This window comes from Mixophyes fleayi, chromosome 2 (assembly GCF_038048845.1).
Source record: "Mixophyes fleayi isolate aMixFle1 chromosome 2, aMixFle1.hap1, whole genome shotgun sequence".
Lineage (NCBI taxonomy): Eukaryota > Metazoa > Chordata > Amphibia > Anura > Limnodynastidae > Mixophyes > Mixophyes fleayi.
Window position 1 is genome coordinate 159,177,222 of NC_134403.1, and position 23,309 is coordinate 159,200,530.

The 23,309-nt window shown below is 40.1% G+C and overlaps 1 protein-coding gene across 1 annotated transcript; it reads left to right on the forward strand.

Moving 5' to 3' along the window:
- Positions 1–7,713: 7,713 nt before the first annotated feature.
- TMSB4X (thymosin beta 4 X-linked) lies at positions 7,714–9,478 on the forward strand. The gene is made up of 3 exons (XM_075194822.1): positions 7,714–7,820; positions 8,721–8,833; positions 9,025–9,478. Exons 2-3 carry the CDS (start codon positions 8,734–8,736, stop codon positions 9,054–9,056), a joined length of 132 nt encoding a protein of 43 aa, XP_075050923.1. The 5' UTR covers positions 7,714–7,820; positions 8,721–8,733; the 3' UTR covers positions 9,057–9,478.
- The last annotated feature ends 13,831 nt before the right edge of the window (positions 9,479–23,309 follow it).

A 23,309-nucleotide genomic window follows, 5' to 3' on the forward strand; every position in this document is an offset into this window, starting at 1 on the left:
AGCCAGGTCGCTGCAGTCTTTGTCCAAAAGTGGATTAAAACAATACTGTGACCTGTGAGGTGGTCAAAACTGACTGGAAATGACTGGAAATTAGTGTTATTAAGGTTAATAATAACGTAGGAACAAAAAAAAGAGCAAAATTATGTGATTTAGCATATTTTAGCTATTTTCCTAAAAAATACAGATCCAAAACTAAAACATGGGGGTCAGTGAACATCTCTAGTTCTGAGGACCATTGCCCTCATGTGAGTGTTTTGGCACTAAGGGTTTGTGAATAAGGGGGCCCTTCTCCTTTGGGAGAGTACCGGAACAACTGCATGATTTTTGTGTATGATGCATTTTTTTGCACAGATTGCAAGAAAGTATGCATTTTGGGCTTTACAGAAAACTAGCTGAATTACCCAGTGTTGCCCAGGTTTAAATCTTCAAGTTATTAAGTTATCAACGATTTGGATGTGTCAAACTTTTAAAAATAATGAGCAGCTCTTCCAACACGACCATGAGGTGGCTGCCCCATGTCGTTTTTGTTTTTATATTAAATGTCATTCAAAGCCATCCAGTGGTAGGCCCAGAACAGGCTCCCTGGGTCAAAGTTCTGCCCAGTGTACACCAACAGGAGGTCTGACCGGAACCCTAACCCCCCCCCCCCCTAAAACCTGGTCAGGATCCACTGAACCACCTTACATTGTTTCCATCCCAATCGGTGCAGGGGTGTCTGAATGCAGACTCAGAAGTGGCTCTCCGGGTCAAAGATCTGCCCATGTACACAAACAGGAGGTCTGACCAAGACCCTAATCCCCCTAAAACCTGGTCAGGATCCACTGAACCACCTTGCATTGTTTTCATCCCAATCGGTGCAGGTGTCCGAATGCAGGCTCAGAACAGACAGCCTAGGTCAAAGTTATGCCCAACGTACACCAACGGGAGTTCTGACTGGGTCCCTAACCCTGTAAACCTTGCTAGGATCCAACTGGGCCACCTCACATTGTTTTCATCCCAATCGGTTCAGGGGTGTCTGAATGTGTAACCAGACAGTCAAACAGACCAATGATTTTTATATATAAGATAAGAAAATTTTGCTGTCGGGATCAGGTGCTCAGGAGACACAGGGAAGTTCCATAACTCATATATCTGAGCACCCAATCTTGGCAACAGACTGAAGTTTCGAGCAACCACTGAAAAGAAATTAAGAACACCTGTGCTTGTAGATTTAGTCTACTGCTGGAATTAAACCATCTGTAAATGCTTCTTCTACACATTTATTTCCAACATCTGATTGAAGGTTTAAGTAGTCGTTGCACAATTTTGATAGCAGAAATCCTGCTTCCTTCCCTGTCTATTGTCCACCACTCCAATTCTCTTGATGGCTTCCCTGGTTGTCAGTTGAGAGGCCATGAGATGTGGACCGTAATGGAGAAAGTAAGAGCATTGCTGCTACACAAACTATACAACTGCTGCTTGTATATTCAAACCATATAATGCTCATACCTTTAAAGGCAAAATTTGAGGTTTTAAAAGTGTCTTTTGGTCTAAGAAATATAGTCATTTATAGTGAATCTACTAGCACTGAAAATAAGAGACCCATCAGAGTCTACATTGCCTTCAGGGCCTCCACTGGTTTATTAAGAAAATATACACTTCCAAAAGTACGTGTCCACCCCTTCTAATTAGTTTGCTTGGCCATTTCAGTCACATCCATTGCTAACAGGTGCATAAAATCAAGCATACAGCATACGTAATTTCCATAGTTAAAAATTAGCAATAGCATGGGTCCTACTGAAGAGAACAATGACTTTCAACGTGGCACAGTCATAGGATGCAATCTTCCCAACAAGTCAGTTCCTCAAATTTCTACTCTGCTAGAGCTGCTCTGGTCAACTGAAAGTGCTGTTATTATGACATGGAAATATCTAGGAGAAGCTCAGCCACAAGCGGTAGCCCAAGCAAGTTCAAAAAATAGGACCATCAAATTCCAAACTGCCTCTCCAAGCAACTTTAGCACAGAAACTGTTCGCCATAAGCTTAATGGATTGGTTTTCCATGGCTGAGCACCCACACACAAGTTTTAGATCACCATGCGCAATGCCAAACATCAATTGGAGTAGTGTAAAGCACACCACCATTGGACTGTGGGGCAGTAGAAATGTGTCCTTTGGAGTGACAAATCACCCTTCACCATATGGCAGTCTGATGGACGAACCTGGGATTGGCAGATGCCAGAAGAACCATTACGTAAGAATATGTACTGCCAACTGTATATTTTAATGGTGAAGGAATAATGGTCTGGGGTTGTAATTCATGGTTTGGCTTGAGCCCCTACGTTCCAGTGAAGGGAAACCTTAATGCTACAGTATAAAATTGCATTCTAGAGATTTATGTGCTTCTAATTTTGTGGCAATAGCTGGTAAAGGGCCTTTCCTGTTTCAGCATGACAATGATCTCATGCACTAAGCTAGGTCAAACAAATGTTTTTCCAAGTTTGGTGTGGAAAGAACTTGACTGGCCTACACAGAATCCTGACCTCAACCACTTTGAACACCTATGAGATGAATTGGAACGCCGACTGAGAGCCAGGTCTTATCGCCCAACATCAGTACATGACCTCACTAATGCTCTTGTGGCTGAAGGAATGCAAATCCCCACAGCCATGTTCCGAAATCTAGTGGGAAGCCTTCCCAGAAGAGTGGAGGTTGTTATAGTAGCAAAGGGAGGGACCAACTTTATATAAATGCCCATTGTTATTGAATGAGATGTGATGTTTGGATGTCTGCGTACTTTAGGCCATGTAGTGTATTACCTTTGGTTTTTGTTTGTTTGTTTTGTTGATGTGCAATCACCCATGGAAAATCAATCAGCAATTAGGTTGGTCTAAGTTATAGAAAGTTAAAGAAAGAAAGCAAGTATTCGGTTGCTTTGGGGTACTGTGCATTTTCACTCTATTAGAAAATTATCCACATATTTGGTATGCCTGTAATCAGAAGAAACAGATATATTGGAATCACACTAACTTCTTGAGAACAACTATGGACAAAATCCCGCAGCAGGGTATTTTCCCTATTTTTGCCATTTTCCCTCATTGGTATATTGCAAAGGATAGCCCTATCTATCCTGAAAAAAATATAACTTTTTCTTGAGTCACGGCAATAGGTGGGTAGAAACTCCTGACCCAGAGATTTTGGCAGTGTACTGCACTCGTCGTAACCCTTTTCCAGGTATCTATGGCCTTTTTGCGTTCCGGAACTTTAGGCTGCGCTTAGAAAAATTTAGATTATTTGGAGATGTGCAATTAGTTAATATTCATGTTTGCATAGTTATAACTGCAGATATGAACATACATGTGAACTAACAGTAGTGCTGCAATGCAGTATGATTAATTTATATGTGTCTAGGTATATATGAGTTACACATGCTGGATTGTTAAATTGCAATTATCATGTATGTAAGGATGGTGCAGTACAGCATGTATATTCTGTAATTCATAGGTATCCAGATTTACAAAGTATTTGTAACTCTAGTAATTCATATATGCCTGAATTTAGGCTATGCCCACGTGGATGGCTTTTTCAGACATATTGGAGCATAACATATTATACAAACATTGTTTTACCCACTCTAACACTCTCCTACACTCTTAACACCAGATTAAGAAAAGTCTTGTTGCTAAAGTGAAAAACACGTAACAAAGTATACTGTTAGAGCAATTATAGATCTGTCATATCAGCATATACAGCATAAGATTGTCAGGAACCTCATTATGGTAGATTCCAATCAGCAAAAGCTGTGAATGTAACACTTATTAAAGTCAGTATAAAAATATATTTAAAAAAACACTTATTATTTTAATATATATGGAAACTTTCATACAAGGGGGGGAATTAAATTGGCCACGTTACTTTTGCGCATTATTAGTACGGCAATCTTTAACGCTGCTCTTTCCTCGCAGTTCCCTGAACAGAAATCCATGTTAAAGTTACCGTATTAACAGTAATAGAGTGCGTTAATTTTTGCAGTAACGCGCCCAATTGAATTCCCCCCAATAAGTTTTAGGGTAGAATTCAATACTGTATTTTTAACCTGGATTTCTGCTCGCGGCTCGCTGAAAATACCAGAAAAAAAATCAGCGTTAAAGATTACCGTACTAATGAGCTCTATTACCTAGAATGGTGGTAGTGTGCAGGCTGCGATACTTTCGTGAGTAACGTGGGAAAATGAATTTCCCCCTTAAAGTTAAATATTTTCAGATTTTCAATTTACTTCCTCTTGAAATCCTGTCATGTAATGGAAACTATTATACATGCTATATTGAAATAAGGTCAATGTATGTGGTATACCATAGTTACACAGAATAGAATGTATTGGTGCAAAAATCACACCAGCTGTATCAAATTGGGTTACTTATTGGTGCAATCATAGATGTGTCAGAACTAGGCCCTCGTTAGGTAGGAGCTAAAAAGTCTTTTTGTTTCTTACAGCACCAAAAACTATCTACCCCCATTTCATTTCAATTTAAAACCTTAACATTTAATAGAGGTGGAAACGAAAGAAAAAGCAGTAGTAACGAGAAAAAGAGAAGCATTATAGTAACACGAAAAAGGCCAAAAAAAGGCAAGTGATGTTTTCACATTTACAAGAAAAACATAGAATAAATAAACAATACGAAAAAAAAAAACATCTGAAAGGAAATTATTTTCTACCTTGAAAGTTTCTCAATTGACTTGAATTACATTATTTTCCCCAGTCTTTCAGTGATCACAGTTTCCACACAGAAAGGAATGGATATCACCTGATCTGTACAGGTTTTTCAAGGGGAATGTCCATGTAAAAGCAGCACTAAAAACACATTGATTACTTATCAATAGGTAAAAAAATGTAAGTAAATCTAAACAATGAACTGCGATGCAACATTGCAGCTAAAACCTGCAAAAAACATTGCAAGAAATGACAGCTGGTGACTGAAACACTAGCTATACAGACTGGCCTACACTAATGATGTTAATTGCATGTTTTGCTGCTATTAATCACACCACACAGATTGCAAGAGCTGTAACTTGTGCTGTGACTGTCAGAATTAACTGCAATGTGCTAAGAATTTTAGGGCATCTTTACACATGCGCAGGTTAAATGGGTAAAAATACATTCCAAATAAACTGACTTTTTAGTGATGCCTTTTACATGTGATTTTCATGCATTGTGCTTTTGCCTAAACAAATCTGCTGTACTGGTAGAGCGTGTAAACACAAGAAAAGTAGGTTTTTATAATAAACATTTTTTTGTATGTTTGCAAGTTGGACGTAAGTGTCTGAGGGGTGTGTCTGTTGTCAAGCAGACGCATCTTCAACTCTGAATATGGCGTACATACTCATACACTTGTGTGCATCTTTTAAGCTTATACTCGCATTCCACTCTGAATCAGGCCCTTAAACACCAGCTGCCAGCCACAATCAAATCTTCATTTTTTCATCTGAGGAACATTGCCAGAATCAAGCATTTGATTCCCAAGAAGATATTCCTACACTCATACATACGTTTGTGTCCTCACACTTGGACTACTACAATGCACTCTATCTGGATCTCCCAGAAAAGGGCTGCACTGTCGGCAGCTGGTACAAAATGCAGCAGCAAGACTGTTACCTAACTTGCACGTTCCTTTCACATAACACTTAGGGGTATATTTACTAAACTGCGGGTTTCAAAAAGTGGAGATGTTACCTATAGCAACCAATCAGATTCCAGCTGTCATTTTGTAGAATGCACTAAATAAATGAAAGCTAGAATCTGATTGGTTTCTATAGGCAACATCTCCACTTTTCCAAACCCGCAGTTTAGTAAATCTAGCCCCTGATCTCGATTCCCTTCACTGGCTAGACTTTCAAAGAACAACATTATTAGGACCGTGAGTACTTGATGCAGTTTCTGATTCCTTATAATTCAACTCACTCACTTTGATCCGCTGTTGAAGGAATACTAGCAGTGCCTAGAATCTCCTATACTTCGAATCGGGCAGGCAGGCAGGCTGGACTGGAGGCATCTGCCCCCTGGGCAGGTCCCATAGTGGACTACCTTGGGCTGGGTTACTGGGCCACCTGCATTTTTTATTCTTTTAAAATGTTCCTAAAAGGCTGCTGAGTAGAGTCTTGCCCCCGGACTAAAATTTGCAAGCCCTCCATTGCTTCATATGGGGTTGAGCTTTTAGCTTTGTGGCTCACTTTCATGCACAGTCCAAGAGGCCTGCTTTTACCAATCTACTACGAAAGCAGGATGTTATAAAACTACATAAATGGGTTATAACACAAAGATATAAAGCTCCTACATGCATCTGATATTATTTAGCATTAACAGAAACAACCTTCCTATGCATAGTCAATTTTATATCCACCCATACAACACTTCTCATTTAGTAAATAAGGCCTATACAGACTATACACAGGGGTATTGTGGGGTATTCTCTGGACCCTTCTATCTTCATTTGAGAAAGTAACATCACATAACATAACGCACAGTCATGTCACTGTTCCCCTATTCCAGTGCTATTAGAACAATGTTAAAGGGATCGCCTTGCTACCTTGTGTCGGAGATGTAGCGGAAGTATTCAAGACAAAGGTGGTAAATGCTCTATCTGCATCTCCTTACATGGAAATTCGTTTAGCAAATTAATACTTCTCATTGCAAACCATGAGAAAGCAATTTGCTCTGCCACACAGTGGTAGCATCCTCTTGCTTGACCGTGCATGGTCAGATGCTGAATGTCACTTTAGTCAGTAGGCCGAAAATATGGTAGTATGGATGAAAATGCTTCACCATTTGACATTGTAAGTGTATATTTCTGTGCATTGTGAATATTCTAACCTTACATCGTGTAACGGAAGTTTGCAAGGTAGGCAAATAAATGAGCTTTAGATTTGAAATAGAACTAGGTAAGGTTTTCTTTTTTTGTACAGCTAATATGTGAACAGGAAACACACTTCCTGTCTAACTATTCCTTTACCACAGATCTATATGCATTATTGCATTCATTAACCCCTTCTGTGCTGGAACAATCTGCAAAGCAATAGAGAGGAAAAAACTTTTAAGCAATATACAATCTAGTTTTCAAAAACAACATGTGGGATCGATCAGTGATCTCAGCCAAATACAAGCTACAAGGGGTCTTGAGCAATCTCTAACACAACTTCACAAACAGCAAATAGTTTATGTGCAGAGGGGAACAAGGAGTGGAATGTGCACTTCTCCTTTTTTCGAACTTAAAAGGAGAAACACATAAGTGATACTTGCAAAATGCATACATAGTTTTAATTTTTCTAACATTAATATGTGTGTTCACTGCAATATTATGTACAGAATAGTTACCTTACCAAGATCTGCTGCGACTAGGCCTGCAAGATGTAATAATAAAAGTAGCACAATCATAAAAAAAATAAATGTGACACAGCATTGCGTTGTGCATATTCTTTAATAATAACTTGTTTTATTGTACAGCACATCAGAGTTTCATTTCTACAGCCTCCATGCTAGATTTAAACAATAATCATTTCCCCCTGCTGCTTTCTGCCTTCAAAATGACTGTTCAGCGACCTAGCACATCAAAAAATGTCATAAGATACAATAAGCATTTATTTGTGATGTCTTATTAATATAAAATGTTGGTAAAAAAAAATATGGAGAAGAAAGTGAGGCAAGGGAAGGGGAAGAGTTAAAGTGTGGGTGACATCAGACCTCATTTGAATAAAGGAGGTGATATAAAAGCAGCTGCAACTGCTTTCCTGTGACACTCAAGGCTGCTTCTGTGAGGATTTGTTCTGCTTGTGTGCTTTGTATTGCTGGTAAGTGGCGATGGGGTTTTTTTTTTTGTTTTATGCTTCTTGTTTTGATTTAACTCATGTTGGACTGAAAGATTCCATCCATATGCATGTTTCTTATAAGTCCTATTTTGACATTAATTTAGTGGATTTATGCTTCCTTTGTCTGTATAAGGAAAGGTTAAATTCTACATTTGCATGTAAATTTCCATGTCCCCGTTATCTTCCTGGAGCTTGCTAATAACGGATTGGCAGCACCAATGCATTCGCAATAAAGAATTCCATTTATACCCTGTTCCTGTGGATGCATGTACTAGGATAGTATTATTCATAGACGTCACTTCTTTCTTAACATGTCTTAGTAATGTATTGTGCTAGAAGCTAGGTGCACAAACCTGAATTTCACGTGCTAGAATAATGCTTTGTGGTTGGAAATGGGGCTTCTGTGTTAATGATCCGCTGGGAAGGAGCGGGGGCTGAAGCAGAACAGGGCGGTGGTTAAGACTCCTTGGGTTAGCTGCAGCCCTTTGTAAGAAAAGAAGAATGCATGACTTCATCTGCCAGCAAGGGACTGCTACCCTCCACGTTAGCATATGCTCGTACCCGGGGCTGGCATGCCTCCAGGTTATTGATCAGAGCAGTGGGTGGCAGCCTCTTGCTGCAAAGATCGTGCATCGTGTTTAAACTTTTTTTTTATTTTTTATTTTATTATGTGAAACGTAGGTGGCATTCTATTGACAGATGTGTACGTGGGTAATATAATATGTGCAGTATTTAAACTGAGATTACTCAATTGACTTCTAGATACAGAAGGATGTGAGGGTGTGGCATCTACTTTAATATTAAGTCACTTTTTTTTTTTTTTTTCATTTCCTTATAAAGAAGAATGGTGGCGCTCTAATATTTCTATTTTTCTTCGTGCAGATCATCCTACAAAATGTCTGACAAACCAGATATGGCTGAGATTGAGAAATTTGATAAGGGCAAGCTGAAGAAGACAGAAACGCAAGAGAAAAACCCACTTCCTTCTAAAGAAAGTGAGTATTCTTAACCTGTGATGCACTTCAGCATTCTGTGTTTGGTTTTTTTTGTTTGTTTTTTTGGGTTTTTTGTTTGTTTTCTCGTTTTTGTTTGACATGCTAGTGTTATCTGTTCCTCATAACTGCCTGTGGTTTAAATGATGATTTATTCATTTTATTTGTTTTGTCTCCACCTCTTTTCTTTTTAGCAATTGAGCAAGAAAAGCAAGCTGATTCCTAATGAAACCCATCACCCCAATATGCACTGTACATTCCACAAGCATTGCCTTCTTATTTTTTCTTCTTTTAGCTGTTTAACTTTGTAAGAAATAACTAAGATACAAAGAGGTTGGAAAAACGTTTACTGTGCTGCCCTGTTAAACCGACAGAAAAGTTAAAGAACTACTGAACACTGAATGAAGGCGCTGCCTGTCTGGCTGGCTTTGGGTTTTGGTAGCACGAGTGACCTTGCACGATGAAAGGAGAATCTGAGTGGAACTACAGAAATCGAGTAACATGTGGTGATGAGTTGAAAGGGAAGCTGCACCAAGGTCCGGCGGGCTGTAAAATGCGGTCAAATTGAGTGCCATTTTTTGTTCAAAAATGATTTGAATTATTGGAATGCACAATTTTTTTCAATATGCAAATAAAAAGTATAAAACATTTTCTGGTTTGTGTATTTTTCTAACCTTGCCAAGTCGTGGTGCTGGAGGAATAGCATTGGTAGCACAAAGGGTGCTTCGTTCACTGTGATCTTGCAATCCTTTCCCAGAAACCTAATTTATTCTTTTGTGCAGCACTGACCATGGCCACAATGACTGTACTGCTTATAGATCGTGTTCATTTTACTTTAAATACTCCTTTATTCACCTCAGTATGGGTTTCAGCAGGGCGTGGTCTGCCACTTAAATCGGTACATTCTTTAACATTTGTGTGAAATAATCTTGACGTTCTATGCAGCTTGTACTCTGCCATAGAATAACTAATTGAATTACTGCTGATTGAATGTGAATACTAAATATGTACTTATAAATGGCTGCTTTTATTTTCCATATCAAACTAAATTTTTATAAAGTATCTTTTGTTATGGCTTTAAGTCATGCTGCTCATTTTATGCTAAAACCATTTAATCTGGTATCCATTGCATGCATTTCAACAAATCATTTTGTATACGTAAAGCCGTTTATAAACAACCTATGCATTGCACATAGAACAGACTGGATTTCAAGACATGATTCCACAACTTAAAGATAAGAAGTGGAAGGAAGAGCTTGGGAGGAAACTTAAATTCTGTGGTTAACTTGAGCTTTTGTGGCTATATCTGTATTGGACTGCAACAGTCTTTTCACGTGGATGCCATTGTTATGGGAAAAGCAAGGCGGGGCTCAGGAGCCAGAGACCAAGCACACAGAACAAAGATGAGTGGATGAGAATTTTTTTTTTCTTTTTAACCCTTAGTTTTGCCATGTAGGTTGCATAACAGCTGTTGCATTCAGAAGCGCATGGGGTATAAATCAGCTGTGACCAGTGTCTGCTTTCCAGAAAGGATTTTATCCTTTTGCATTCTGTATATTATATGGTAAGGTAGTCTTCTCAATCAGTTGAAGTGATGCAATCCATTTGCCTTGTATAGTACGCCTGATGTTGGGTGAGCAGATCATATATTTTAAGCTTTATTATTTTTTTCTCATGTTTTATTAACTGATCTTGCAACACAGCTGAAGTACCCAATGAGTAATATCTGGGCATAGTCAGCCAGGCTCGTACAAAGATGAAAGCTGCAATTAGCAAGATTGTACTCCCCAGCTCTAGCCCTGTAATGCGAAGGCAGGAAAGCTTGCATGGCCTCTGGCCTTGAAGTGCCATACCCAGCAGATGATTGATTACCCTTGGGGCTTTACTATATTGCAAACAGTTTACTCATCTTGCTGTGTCTTTCAGAAGTCTTGTGTCAAATACACTTTTTTGCTGAGTTTACAAGTACATTAAGCACAATTGGGCTTTAACAAGTTATTGATATATCAGTTTTGTATTTAAACTCCATTTCGAAAACAATAAGCCACTTCCTCTTAAACTGTGAACTAAAAACAAACTTCTGCATTCTTAGGTTTACCAAACTTGTATAAACGAAAATAAAGTCCACTAATAGACTGAACAAAGTGGAACATACATTTCTTACATATATAAATGTACTTTGTGGTCTGATGAGCTTTTCATTTTCATACGTAGCTTACCATAGACGGAGACTGCAACCTTTTTCAGCAGTGCTACTGCATTACATCTTTTAGCTCATTCCACCGGAGGCTCAAAATGTTCTTAAGATTAAGGCTGCCTTTGTACTGTAATATAACATGCTTTTTATAGTACATACTGCACTCCTAAAACTTGCATGTGTATTAATCAGTCATTTGTGTTGACAAATCAATGTATTGAAGATTATACTGCTATGTTAAAACACTCCTATCAATTTTTTTTCTACCCATATATTTAATTTTACACTTTAAACACCTGGGGCTCAATTCAATTCAGCCATGTTAGTCTATGACAGTGTTGGCTAACCTGTGACACTCCAGGTGTTGTGAAACTACAAGTCCCAGCATACCCTTCCAGCAATAAGCTGCTATATATTGGCAAAACATGCTGGGACTTGTAGTTTCACAACACCTGGAGTGTCACAGGTTAGCGGGAGCAGTGAGCGAAAATCGGCGTTAAAATTACTGTACTAAGTAATGCACACATTTACCGTAGTAGTGGTAATAGTGCGCAGGCTGCGTTTTTCCTAGAATAACGTGGCTGAATTGAATCGGCCCCCTGAAATCTTGGGGGGGGGGGGGGAAACATAATCGTATAATGTCTGTACACCAGTGATTTCAACCTATTCAAAGTTGTGCTGTAAACCCATTCAAAAGTGGGGTGGCATAGTGCTGCCATCGCTGTTAGGGCTCACTGCCTGGAGTTTTTACTTTTCCCTGATTCCTCCCACAATTCCAATGCATACTGGCAAGTTAATTGGCTTCTGCTAAAATTATTAACCCTGTTATGTGATGGAGATTTTACTATAGCTTCCAACGGGGGCAGGGACTGATGTAACTGATTACATATGCTCTGAAGTGCTGTGTATTATGTAAATGCCAATGCTATATAAAGTTTGATAGCTGTGTATGTAATATCCGGATGCATTACTGCAAATCCAGCAGAGCTCTCACAGGGGTGTGTATATACTGTTATGTACATTTATAAAAGTCAACACGATTGGGCTAATTTTGTTAAATGCAAAGCATGTATATTATACTCATTGCAGAATAATGCAAAAGTAGCTATTTCTATTATCTGTAATACAAGAAGTGGAAAATAAGTGAAATGTGTAGCAATATACATTCCCATGCTTGTTTGTGTGTGCAGCACAACATACTACAGTACACTTTTACTGGACTAATGTCTTCATTACTTTAGTAACACCCCTGCCCCATCCCTTGCCATGGTGTGTGTGCCCCAATATTGGCACATGTTATGTAAGAAAAGTTTAGCTACTGGACAGGACTCTTTGTAACTTTACATTTTTGTTTGCGTCCAGTCTGTGCATGAAAGAGCCATGTTAGTGTGTAGCTGTAAGGAGAGACACACACACACACCCACTGTTTGACAGGAAATCAGAAAGAATTGGTGACTCAGTCTGCACATTGCTCAACCGTTTTACGGCACAATGCATTTTTTTCATGGATTGCTAGTTTTTTTTATTTGTAACGGAGTTAAATTTTAAAAATAGCTTTTGCCTTGTTTATGATTATAAGAAAAAGGTGTTTGTTTAGTCTCCTGCCAAACTAAACTACATCCATGGCCTACATAGGAGGGGAGCAAGTATCCTGCTGTAGCATAAAGAGGCTGACGCAGAGCGAGTACTACGCCAGTTTCATAGTGTATCTTGTTTGAAATTGCACATGTTTACAAACAGGGCCTGATTAAGGATCACAGCTGCCCTAAGCAGTGTGTGTAATATATATATATATATATATGTAAAATATTAATAAATACATAAAACACACTTCATCTCTTACCTGATCTTGCAGCGTACACTGCTTGATGTCCTCTCTTGCTTGTTTTTGGAGCGTTGTCACTTGACTGGCTTCTGGAAACGTGGAGTCCTGTATTTAAAATGTGCAAAAATTGTATTATAGTGCAAAATGTTAACAAACCCTGAATGATACAAACACATCATTTCCATTATGACCATATAAAACAACCCCCTAGTACAGATAGACAATAAAATATATGAAAATTATTTACATTCATATACCAACATCTACCATCCCTGACTGTCAGTATTTAGCATGCTAGCACCGCCACACAATACAGAGATCATGCCCCCCCACAAGCTATTTCATCAGCTTCCCCCGCCAGCCACTACATCCCCCAGCCATTTTTATCAACCACCACCAGAAGGTTTATGACCTCCACCATCCATTTCATCAACCACCCACTCATTTGCTCACCCCCAGTCACTTCATTAACCCCTCCCTCCCAATCACTTCATTAACCCCCCATCACTTCATTAACCCCTCCCTCCCAGTCACTTCATTAACACCACCAGTTAAATTATTAAACACCCCTCCCAGTCAAATCATTAAACCTTCCCCCAGTCAAATTATTAACCCCCCCCAGTCACTTCATTAACCACCCCCAATCACTTCATTAACCACCCTAGCTACTTCCTTAACCCCCCTCCCCCAATCATAAAGCAGTTTCCAGTTAATTACTCCCCCTCCAGTCATCTCCCTCCTCCTGCACCCCCTTATATTTAACAAATAGAACTTACCTTGAAGTCTTCTCCTCTTCTTTCCGGCACTTCTATCTTCTTGACAGGCAGCTAACAGCACATCCCATGCTGTTAGCTGCCCCATCAGTGCAGCAAGTGTGGTCATGCGATCATCTCACATGACTACACTAAGCTTGAGACCAGGGGCGGTTGATCATGGAGGAGGCAGCGCCGGACATGTTAGGTAGTAAAAATTTATTTATTTATTTTAAAGCTAGCTAATTGTGCCGGCGCTGTGCGCCGTAGGGACCCAGCGTCCCAGGCTGCAGTCTGATCAGCCTAATGGTTGATAAGGCCCTGTTTACAAAGTATCTGCAGCCTTATGTGCCCCTGCAAATTTGCCTGAGAGCCATATTATTTGCGGATTGTTAAGGGAAGGTGGAAATAGAGGACGATCTCTGGCACTAACGAACTGATAGTGGTTGACACCTTACACAATTGGTGCTTTCTTTGTTGCTCGTGCATATATTATGGGTTTGCTTGCGTGTTTAAGCAAAACATTTTGTTTTTGTACACAAGACAGGGAGTTGTATCTCTTCTTAGATAGGTTTTATTGATGCCCAGTAGCAAATGTGTTTATTGCACATAAAAAATGGATAAAAACATGGGTACAAGTGGGATGTAAATGTGACGTGTGCCTGGTATAAATCAGGCGCATATTCTACTGATTCTTACCTGCATGGATTTTAAAATACATACGCTTCAGCATATGGGTTTATTTTATTTTTACATCCAGCTTTTCTGACTGTAAGTTATGCCCATTTTGCTGCCAACTCTGCATCAGGCCCAAAGTGTCTTTCCCTATATATTTTAGCTCCAAGGTTTTCTGATCTACCACTATAAATGCTCCTCTCCCCCTTTTGTGTTAACTCAGATAACATGATGATCCACAGACTACACCTCTGTGCAATCAAAGGAGAAATGCTTCACTACTGCTAAGATCTATATACAGGAGCTGATTAAGGTTTGAGGCCGGCCTAGGCTAACACGCTTGTAGCACCACCTCACCTTCCATGCTGGGCTAATACGTGGTAAATTAAAACATACTTGTCCTTAGTTTAAAACCAGGCTTCCTTCACCTTTCTCTGACCACCAATGTTTATGTTCCATTTTTTCGAAACTCAGCTCCACTTGGCTTTTTATAAAGGTCACGGCAATCTTTGTCATTCAATTCGTTTTCATTATAATCAGCATAGCAGAACAGAGGTGTGAACAAGCATTACTCAGGATGAAGAGGGAGGGTCTGTCACTACTGTGATTGCTGTCTTCCTTATTCTCAAGCACTCGACCAGGGATGACTCGTCTTCAGCCTTTACGTTGGTAATAAGTCAAGATTAAAATCTTACTACATTTTTCTTTCATGTTTTCTATTCTCTCTTATATTTTCAAAATTAATTTCAGTTCATTTCTCTCCTGGCACAATTTTGAACTCCAAATATGTTGCAACCCCCTGCCCCAAAGGCCTCATGCCTTAGGCTGCAGCCTAGTCAGCCTATTGGATAATCAGGCCATGCCTATATATTAGGACAGTGATGAGCAAAGCTCTTACACTTTGTGGGGCACATGAAGGCCCTCTAACCTTCAAAAGTGAAGCATATTATACTTTAGTCTCAGTAATAAGTTAAGATAGTACATTTAATCACATAAACACACTTCTATCTGTAATATATCAGCATGCATTTTAAACAAATCTTACAAGCTATAACAAAGCTGACCATAATGCAGAACAAAGCTAGGGGCCGCAGGTAACACTGTATTAGGAGTACACACCTCCTCACTAATACTGAACAAAATCAGTTTTGCAATGCAGTAATCTTTGTGGTTATTCCCTTTTTGATCTACTAGTAACTTATACATGGCATCCACTTCAATTATAGAAATACTCATGATTCTGTCAGGCTGCTCGGGCATAGTAGTTGATATATATGGATGATTCTGGATGGCAGAGTCTATAGGGTACCAGGGCTATATCTATGCACCATGTAGAGCACAGTGTGTCAGACTGGGTCCTCTCTAGAGTTGAAAATAATATGATTTAATATAGTACAGTGCAATAAAGTAACTTTTACTATGCACTCACTGTATTGACTTTGTAAAAGGACCCACTTTCAGGATGAATAATGTAAAGTTTGTTTTGCCAGAGAGTGGATGCATGTTCCAGATTAGAGAATATATAGCTCTCTTGTAGGTGAAGGAACTGGAACTTTAATACTGAATAAATCAGTTCTACAATGCAGTCAATTTCTATAAATTCCTTACTTGCTATTCTAGTACATATGACATCCCCACAGACAGTAGTACGATTAATCTTATTTAGGATTTGCTGGTATTGTATCTATGACTATGTGTCGGAGGCAGGCTAAAGGCCTCTGAATTGCCAGGACTATATCTGCACAAATAATGACTGTATTATCAGTGTGCGAAACTACTGTTTCAGAGGGTGTAGTATAATTTAAGGACACTGACTAACCCAACAGTGAGTAGAATGACGTAGGCTATCCGAACACTCATACCCCGACATGGAGCAGACATTGACTTAGCATTACACAGATTTCACGACCAGATATCTTCCCGACTGTTGTAAATGACGTCAAATTAAAAAGTCGACTGATATTAAAGTGGCAATAGATGGACCCGGCTTAACTGTAACCTTAACCCCTAACCCTAATCCCTACAAAATAGTACTTCCATTAGGTGAATGACAGATGGGTCCGTATATTGGCGCTTTAAAAGGAGTCGCGTTTTGTACTGATGTCATTTACAACAGTCGGCAACAGATCCGGTCGTGAAATAGGTGCATCTGTGTAATGGTAAGTCGATTTTTTATTTAATGTCAGGGTATGAGTGTTCGGATTTCCAACGTCATTGTAGAAACTGTCGGGGTATCGTGAAACCTCTGGTTTCAGTTAGGAGGGGACATATGTCTACCTCGTAAGGGCAGGTCTGTGTCATTGCAAAAGAATGGCTTTCAATAATGGATTTTAAAACACTTTACTGACTTTGCCTACATGGACAGATGGTACCTCTCGGAATTGAGACCAGTACATCTTTTAGTTGTTTTTCAGCCATGATAAAATGAAAGAGCATATTTTAAAGAATTGACTTTGCTTTTCTATTTCTTTTACTTTGCCTTAATGAAATAGTGAAAACCACTGTACGGAGCATAACGAGGGAAACGTTTTGGGCCTGGTTCATCAAGGCACGTATCTGACGATTTTGATGGTATTGTATGTAAAATCACTGTGCGTAGCCCTGTCTGCTCCATCTTCGTATGCAAAGGACATGTACTGCCGCCTACAATTTCGAGGAGTGAACAGAGCGGGGAAGGGGCGTTTGGCCGTAGTCAATGTACAGTAAGGGCGTTCTAAACTCAAACACACGCAGCCACCTCTGAATCACGCTCAGGGCATCTTAAAGTTACTTGTTGTTCTGCTGTTTCTCTTGCTCCAGCTATAGGGCTGGTCTAAGTCCTGATCAGTAGTGATGACAGTCTTGTATGAACATGTGTTTGCAATCAGGAGCAACTGTAAAAATACATTTTATGTTCAGTAGACATTATAAACATTCTGACAAATGTGTTTCATGGGGAAAGAACACTTATTTTTTTACTGTTTTATCTTTAATATCTATATTGTTAACAGGAAACATTAAGTCAATATTTATTTTTTTCTGTGTGTTCTTTTGCAAGTTTATAATCCACATAGGTATTAGACATATTCTCCAGTGTCTTGTGTAGAAGAGCAGAGCAGACCTACAACCAAATTCATCAGCGCGCGTATCTTCAGATTCATTCCTACGGGCAGCACAGTGACCTAGTAGTTAGCACTTCTGCCTCACAGCACTGGGGTCATGAGTTCGATTCCTGACCATGGCCTTATCTGTGAGGAGTTTGTATGTTCTCCCCGTGTTTGTGTGGGTTTCCTCCAGGTACTCTGGTTTCCTCCCACACTCCAAAAACATACAGGTAGGTTAATTGGCTGCTATCTAAATTGACCCTAGTCTGTCTGTCTGTCTGTGTGTGTGTGTGTGTGTGTGTGTGTTAGGGAATTTAGACTGTAAGCTCCATGGGGCAGGGACTGATGTGAGTGTGTTTTCTGTACAGCGCTGCAGAATTTAGTGGTGCTATATAAATAACTGATGATGATTCCTTGTTGTATTCGGGAGCACACAGGGCTGATTTAAGTGCATTTTAAACACATTGCGCTCAGTATGCACGCCTTAATGAATCAGGCCCTTTTCTTGTCAATGGAGGCTTCTTTTATTACTGGTGTTGACAGTAAGGAGAAATACTGTTACCAGTCACTCAGGTTTGTTGTTGAACACCACAGTCTGGAACAGGTAGGTAAAATCACTGTTTACAGGTGAGTTAAATTAAATTTCATGGAAGTGGCCTCTTCCACTTGTAATTCCATTTTCAGATCATGCACCACTGGGATCGTCGATATTCCTTCTGCCTATTGCTACAATAGAGGAGAATGATTTACACCATTATGTGAGATGTGCTTCTACTAAAAAGAGCTGGGCTATCGGCCCTTGTGTGTGTCTACTGAATTGTGAGGAGATTAGCTGCTGTCACCTTTTAGTTGAGAATTAATGAACTGGATTTAATATTAAATAAGGCAACTGAGAAACCTAAAATTCCCTTTTTGCTGTGCTGGTAATTTACATGTGACATCTACCCCTACTATGGTGGTCTCCAAGACAGCGTAGGTGCCATAATTATTGTACCTGATATCTAGGGCTGTGTAAAAGAGGCAGAAGGCTAGATTTACTAAACTGCGGGTTTGAAAAAGTGAAGATGTTGCCCACAGCGACCAATCAGATTCTAGCTGTCATTTATTTAATGCATTCTACAAAATGATAGCTAGAATCTGATTGGTTGCTATAGGCAATATCTCCACTTTTTCAAACCCGCAGTTTAGTAAATATACCCCAGAGTCTTCCAGGCTATATCTGTATACAATATTAGTTTTTTTTTTGCTGAAACAGTTCATTGCTCTGGGAATTTATTTTCTTCATTGCCAGAACTTGTATCATTACCACATGTTTTGTATGTGCAGTGACATGCAGGGAATATCCTACCATAAAACGTGTTCCCCAAAGCAGCAGCATAAGCATATGCACATTTCTCTATATTAGCAGCTGATTTCATAATGCTATACCTACCACAATATTTTATTCACGATTTAGACTTCCAGTGGACTATTTACTGAAAAAGTATTTAAAAGTATTAAAAAGTGCAGTAATCTTTGTATTAATTCTATATTTACCAGCTAGCATCACTTAAATACCCATGGGCGGTTTTTCATCTCTCCGTGGGACTTTACCAAAAATGACTACAGGATATAATTTGCACAGCTTAAACATTTGTTGCTAATGGAATCTTGTAAAGTAAATCAGTGGTCGAAGTAGGCTTCTATACAGTGGTATATCATACCGCCACTTCTCCTACAGCTTTCATTGTAAAACTATCAATTTCCATTCACTTAAATTTGCCATACTGTCACTTCTAAATTTCCACTTCAACAAATGAGGTAGATCCAATTTCATGGAGTTTTCGGTATGGTTTTATTTGCAAAATTGACCCTAAGGGGTATATTTACTAAACAGTGGGTTTGAAAAAGTGAGGATGTTGCCTATACCAACCAATTGGATTCTAGCTTTAATTTATTTAGTACTTTCTACAATGACAGCTAGAATCTGATTGGTTGCTATAGGCAACATCCCCACTTTTTCAATTCGCAGCTTAGTAAATCTATCCCTAAGGCTCTATATTGCAAATATGACCCTATATCCTTAACAGTTTTCATCTACACTCTCTTGTAAAGTTTGTATAAAAGCTGTTCTAAGTCTCTTACCATGTTCTGGGGGGACCAGCTGTAGTGTGTCATCTGTCTATGACTGGTCCCCATTGCCACGTTATTTTGGTAACATGAACAGAGTAACACAACAAGCCCAAACAGAATGGGGTTCAAGTTAGCCTTTATGCAAAAAGAAAGGTTAAACCGCATATAAAGTCACCTGTTTTTAAACTGCACTGTTTGAAACCACCTTTCCTTTTTTTTTTTAAATGACAGGTGTGGCCAGGTACCCCTCACCTCCCACATGGTCAAGATGACTGCTGCAGCATTGAATGAGTTAATACATGACGTTGCTTTGACATGTGGGATAAACCCCAGATTAAAGAAGTATTAAAGGGTATATTTATTAATTTAAATGTATATATTTAATGTATGGGCACTGTAGCGCAGATTAGTAACCTGTGTGCAGTGCCAGAAAGGGCTAAGAGTGTAAATGTATTAATTTTCATATTGTTCATGTATTGATTTATGAGGTAATATACCATGTTGGAGGAAGTTTGTTTTTGGATTAAAGGAAGTAAGGAATTCCCATGCAAGTGTTTTCATCTAACCAACATATCTTTTTAGTCTGAATGCACAGCAGGGGGTCGTTCGTTTTCTGTCCTGTGTTGTTTTACATCCTGTGTCTTAGAATCTGTCTGAATAATGGAACGGCAAGTGATTTGGGAAATCACAGATTGATGTAAATTTTGTTAAGTTTAAAATTGTGTTATCGCCAAATCTAGAGAATATTACATTCTGAGAGAGTAACCCTGATCTGAAGGAAGAGGTCAGGGGTGCCAGGCTAGGTGCACATCAATGGGGTACACTAGCAGCAAGAGTTACACAGAAGGAAGCGGTTCTAGGTGAAGGAGCCTAGCGGTGGCAGCAGAGCCCCTCCTATTGCCTTTAGAGGGGTGCAATTAGGCCCTATTACTCAGCATAGGGCCTGATCCTTTGGAGGAGGCATGGTCAAACGATCAGGCCCCCACACCTAGAGATGCCTGGCCTAATGTACTGAGCCTGTGGGTACAAGGGTAAGTGTAAAAATAGAGTGCAAGCACTGGTGGCACTACAAGTCCCACCATGCACATGGGCGGAAGAGCATTCGGAAACTTGCCACAAGGTAACCACAATTTTTTTGTTATACTAACGCTTGTAGTGTACTACAAGCGTTAGTATAACAAAAAATTGTGGTTCCCTTTAGTATAATTAATAAATATTATTTATTTCTTTACTAAGGGGACACTATTAGTCATTCCTTTAACTAAGGGAGCATGATTATTTATTAAACAAAATCATCCAACACTTGTAGAGCACACTTATGACACTACAAGTGCCCATAAGCACTTCCACCTATGTGCATGTTGGTGCTTGTAGTTATACAAGCTCCAGCATGCAAAAACATTCAGTCACAGTGGGCTGTGAGCTAATGCTGACATTTGTATGCCAAAAGTGCTATCACTGTTTTGCACTTACCTTGATACCGAACTTGCCTACTCTCCAGGAATGTCCATGAAGCTCCCGAATTAAGACCCACCCCCACCACGCAATGCCGCAAATCACAATGTGGGGTGGGGCTACAGTGACGTGATGGCATCATCACGCCCCCTCCCACACTTGCCAGCGGACCACAAAAGTTTGCAAGTATGCCTGGTGCCCACTAGCTAGGGGTACCAGAAGGGGTCCAGTGCTACTGAGCATTGGGCTGAGCATCTCATGTCAGGGGCTGGCTGGGCTGGGAGGTAGGGGGTCAACTGGTCTACTTGCATTTTTTGCCTTTTAAAATGTTCCTAATAGGCTACTGAGCTGAATTTCACCACCCGGCTAAAGTTTGCCAGCCAAAAGCTGCCCACTTCTTTTTTTCCAGCCCCCCTCCTACAGGACCGGAGCCGATGCTGAGTAGCACTGGCTTCCCTGTCCTAAACTGCTTGCTGTTTGACCCAAACAGCTTACGATTTAGGCATTTTCGAACCACCACACATCGCATGCAGTTTGAAGTTTCAGCCTGAAAAACTGCAAGATAGTAAAAGCACCACAAAAACCGTCCCTCAATAATTTTACCCCCACTATTGTGTAATGGTAACCAACTATTTGCTGTGATCAAGGTCAGTACCATAGGAGTTAGTACGCTTCCATAGTATTGTATACCTCCCAACATTTTGGTAGCCGACATCGGAACAGGGGCCGTGATCAGGTCAAAGCTAAAATTGGGACAGTTGGGAGCTATATTATTGCTTTACAAACTGCAAAAAGCTTGTGCACGCATAAATATCTTACATCAGTGTTGGCTAACCTGTGACACTCCAGGTGTTGTGAAACTATAAATCATAGCGTACCCTTCCAGAAATAAGATGCTATATATTGACAAAGCATGCTGGGACTTGTAGTTTCACAACACCTGGGGGTAAATGTATCAATCTGCGGGTTCTTCAACACCCGCGTGTTCAGCCTCTACCACGATTAAATTTCAAGCGGTGCTGCATTGTAAAGGGTTCCCTTTACAATGCAGCGCCGCTTGAAATTTAATCGTGGAAGAGGCTGAACACGCGGGTGTTGAAGAACCCGCAGATTGATACATTTACCCCCTGGAGTGTCACAGGTTAGCCCATAGGTTCCCAAACTGTGCACCGCGGCTCCCAGGGGTGCCGCAGTGCTGTCACAGGGGTGTCGTGGACAGGAAGAGGAAAAAAAACAAAAACGTACCAATACGGTGGCGCCGAGACCCAGCATCCTCCTCCCTCCTCGCTTCTCACTGAATGTCGGACGTGACGCCATCACACCCGACATTCAGTGAGAAGCGGCAGGAGAGAGGAGGAGGCTGGGTCCCGGGTGCCGCTGGATTGGTAAGGTTGTTTTTTTTGTATTGTTTTTTTTTCTCTTCCTGGCCATGGCGGGATGCAGAGTGAGGGGGCAGACAGGGCAGAGCACGGATGCAGAGGGGGCACAGCGAGGATGCAGAGGGGGCACAGCGAGGATGCAGAGAGGGGCACAGCGAGGATGCAGAGGGGGCAGATCGTGGATGCAAAGAGGGCAGAGCGAGGATGCAGAGGGAGCAGAGCGTGAATGCATAGAGAGCAGAACGTGGATGCATAGACAGCAGAGCGTGGCTGCAGTGGGAGCAGAGCGAGGAGGCAGAGGGAGCAGAGCGTGGATGCAGAGAGCACAGCGAGGATGCAGACGGGGTAGAGTGTGTGTATGCAGGGGCACAGAGTGAGTTAGCTGTAAATTATTCTTTGACCAAAATGTAATTGAAAAAAATATATAAAAATAATATTTTCCCTTGGATTTATGTGTATTTTTGCATACAACTAAATAAGTATTTCTGTCCTAACCTAAATACTTATTACGTTTTTTGACCCAGCTACTTATAAAACCGGACTGCTCAGTAATTATTTTGGAGGGGTGCCTTAAAACAATTATAGAAACTCTAAGGGTGCTGCGAACTGAAAAAGTTTGGGAACCACTGGGTTAGCCAACACTGTCTTACATTGTCAAAATATTTAAATGTAAACATACATAGTAATATATATCACAAAGTACTTATCTATATTTGTAAACTACTTTCAGTGTGATTATGAATCATACCTATGATTTAGGCTTGAAAAAAATCATGCTTCTTCTAACCCACAATGCATTTTTTACAGCAACTAATTTAAGTAGTAGTTGAACATTTTAGAACCCACCATTTCCCTAACAACCAATACTTCCCTAGCAACACGGCAAGAAACCTATTCCACTTTCTGTAAGCTATGCATAACATTTCAATTTATGAATACTGAACTACTTGTTAAAGGTATCCTACTGTATGGTTTGAATATAGACTTGGAGGTATGGGGAT

Excerpts from the sequence above, each read along its gene's own strand:
- TMSB4X (XM_075194822.1), top strand. The coding sequence starts at position 8,734 with ATGTCTGACAAACCAGATATGGCTGAGATTGAGAAATTTGATAAGGGC. Across the intron at positions 8,834-9,024 it reads CCCACTTCCTTCTAAAGAAA|CAATTGAGCAAGAAAAGCAA; the intron begins GTGAGTATTCTT and ends TTTTCTTTTTAG.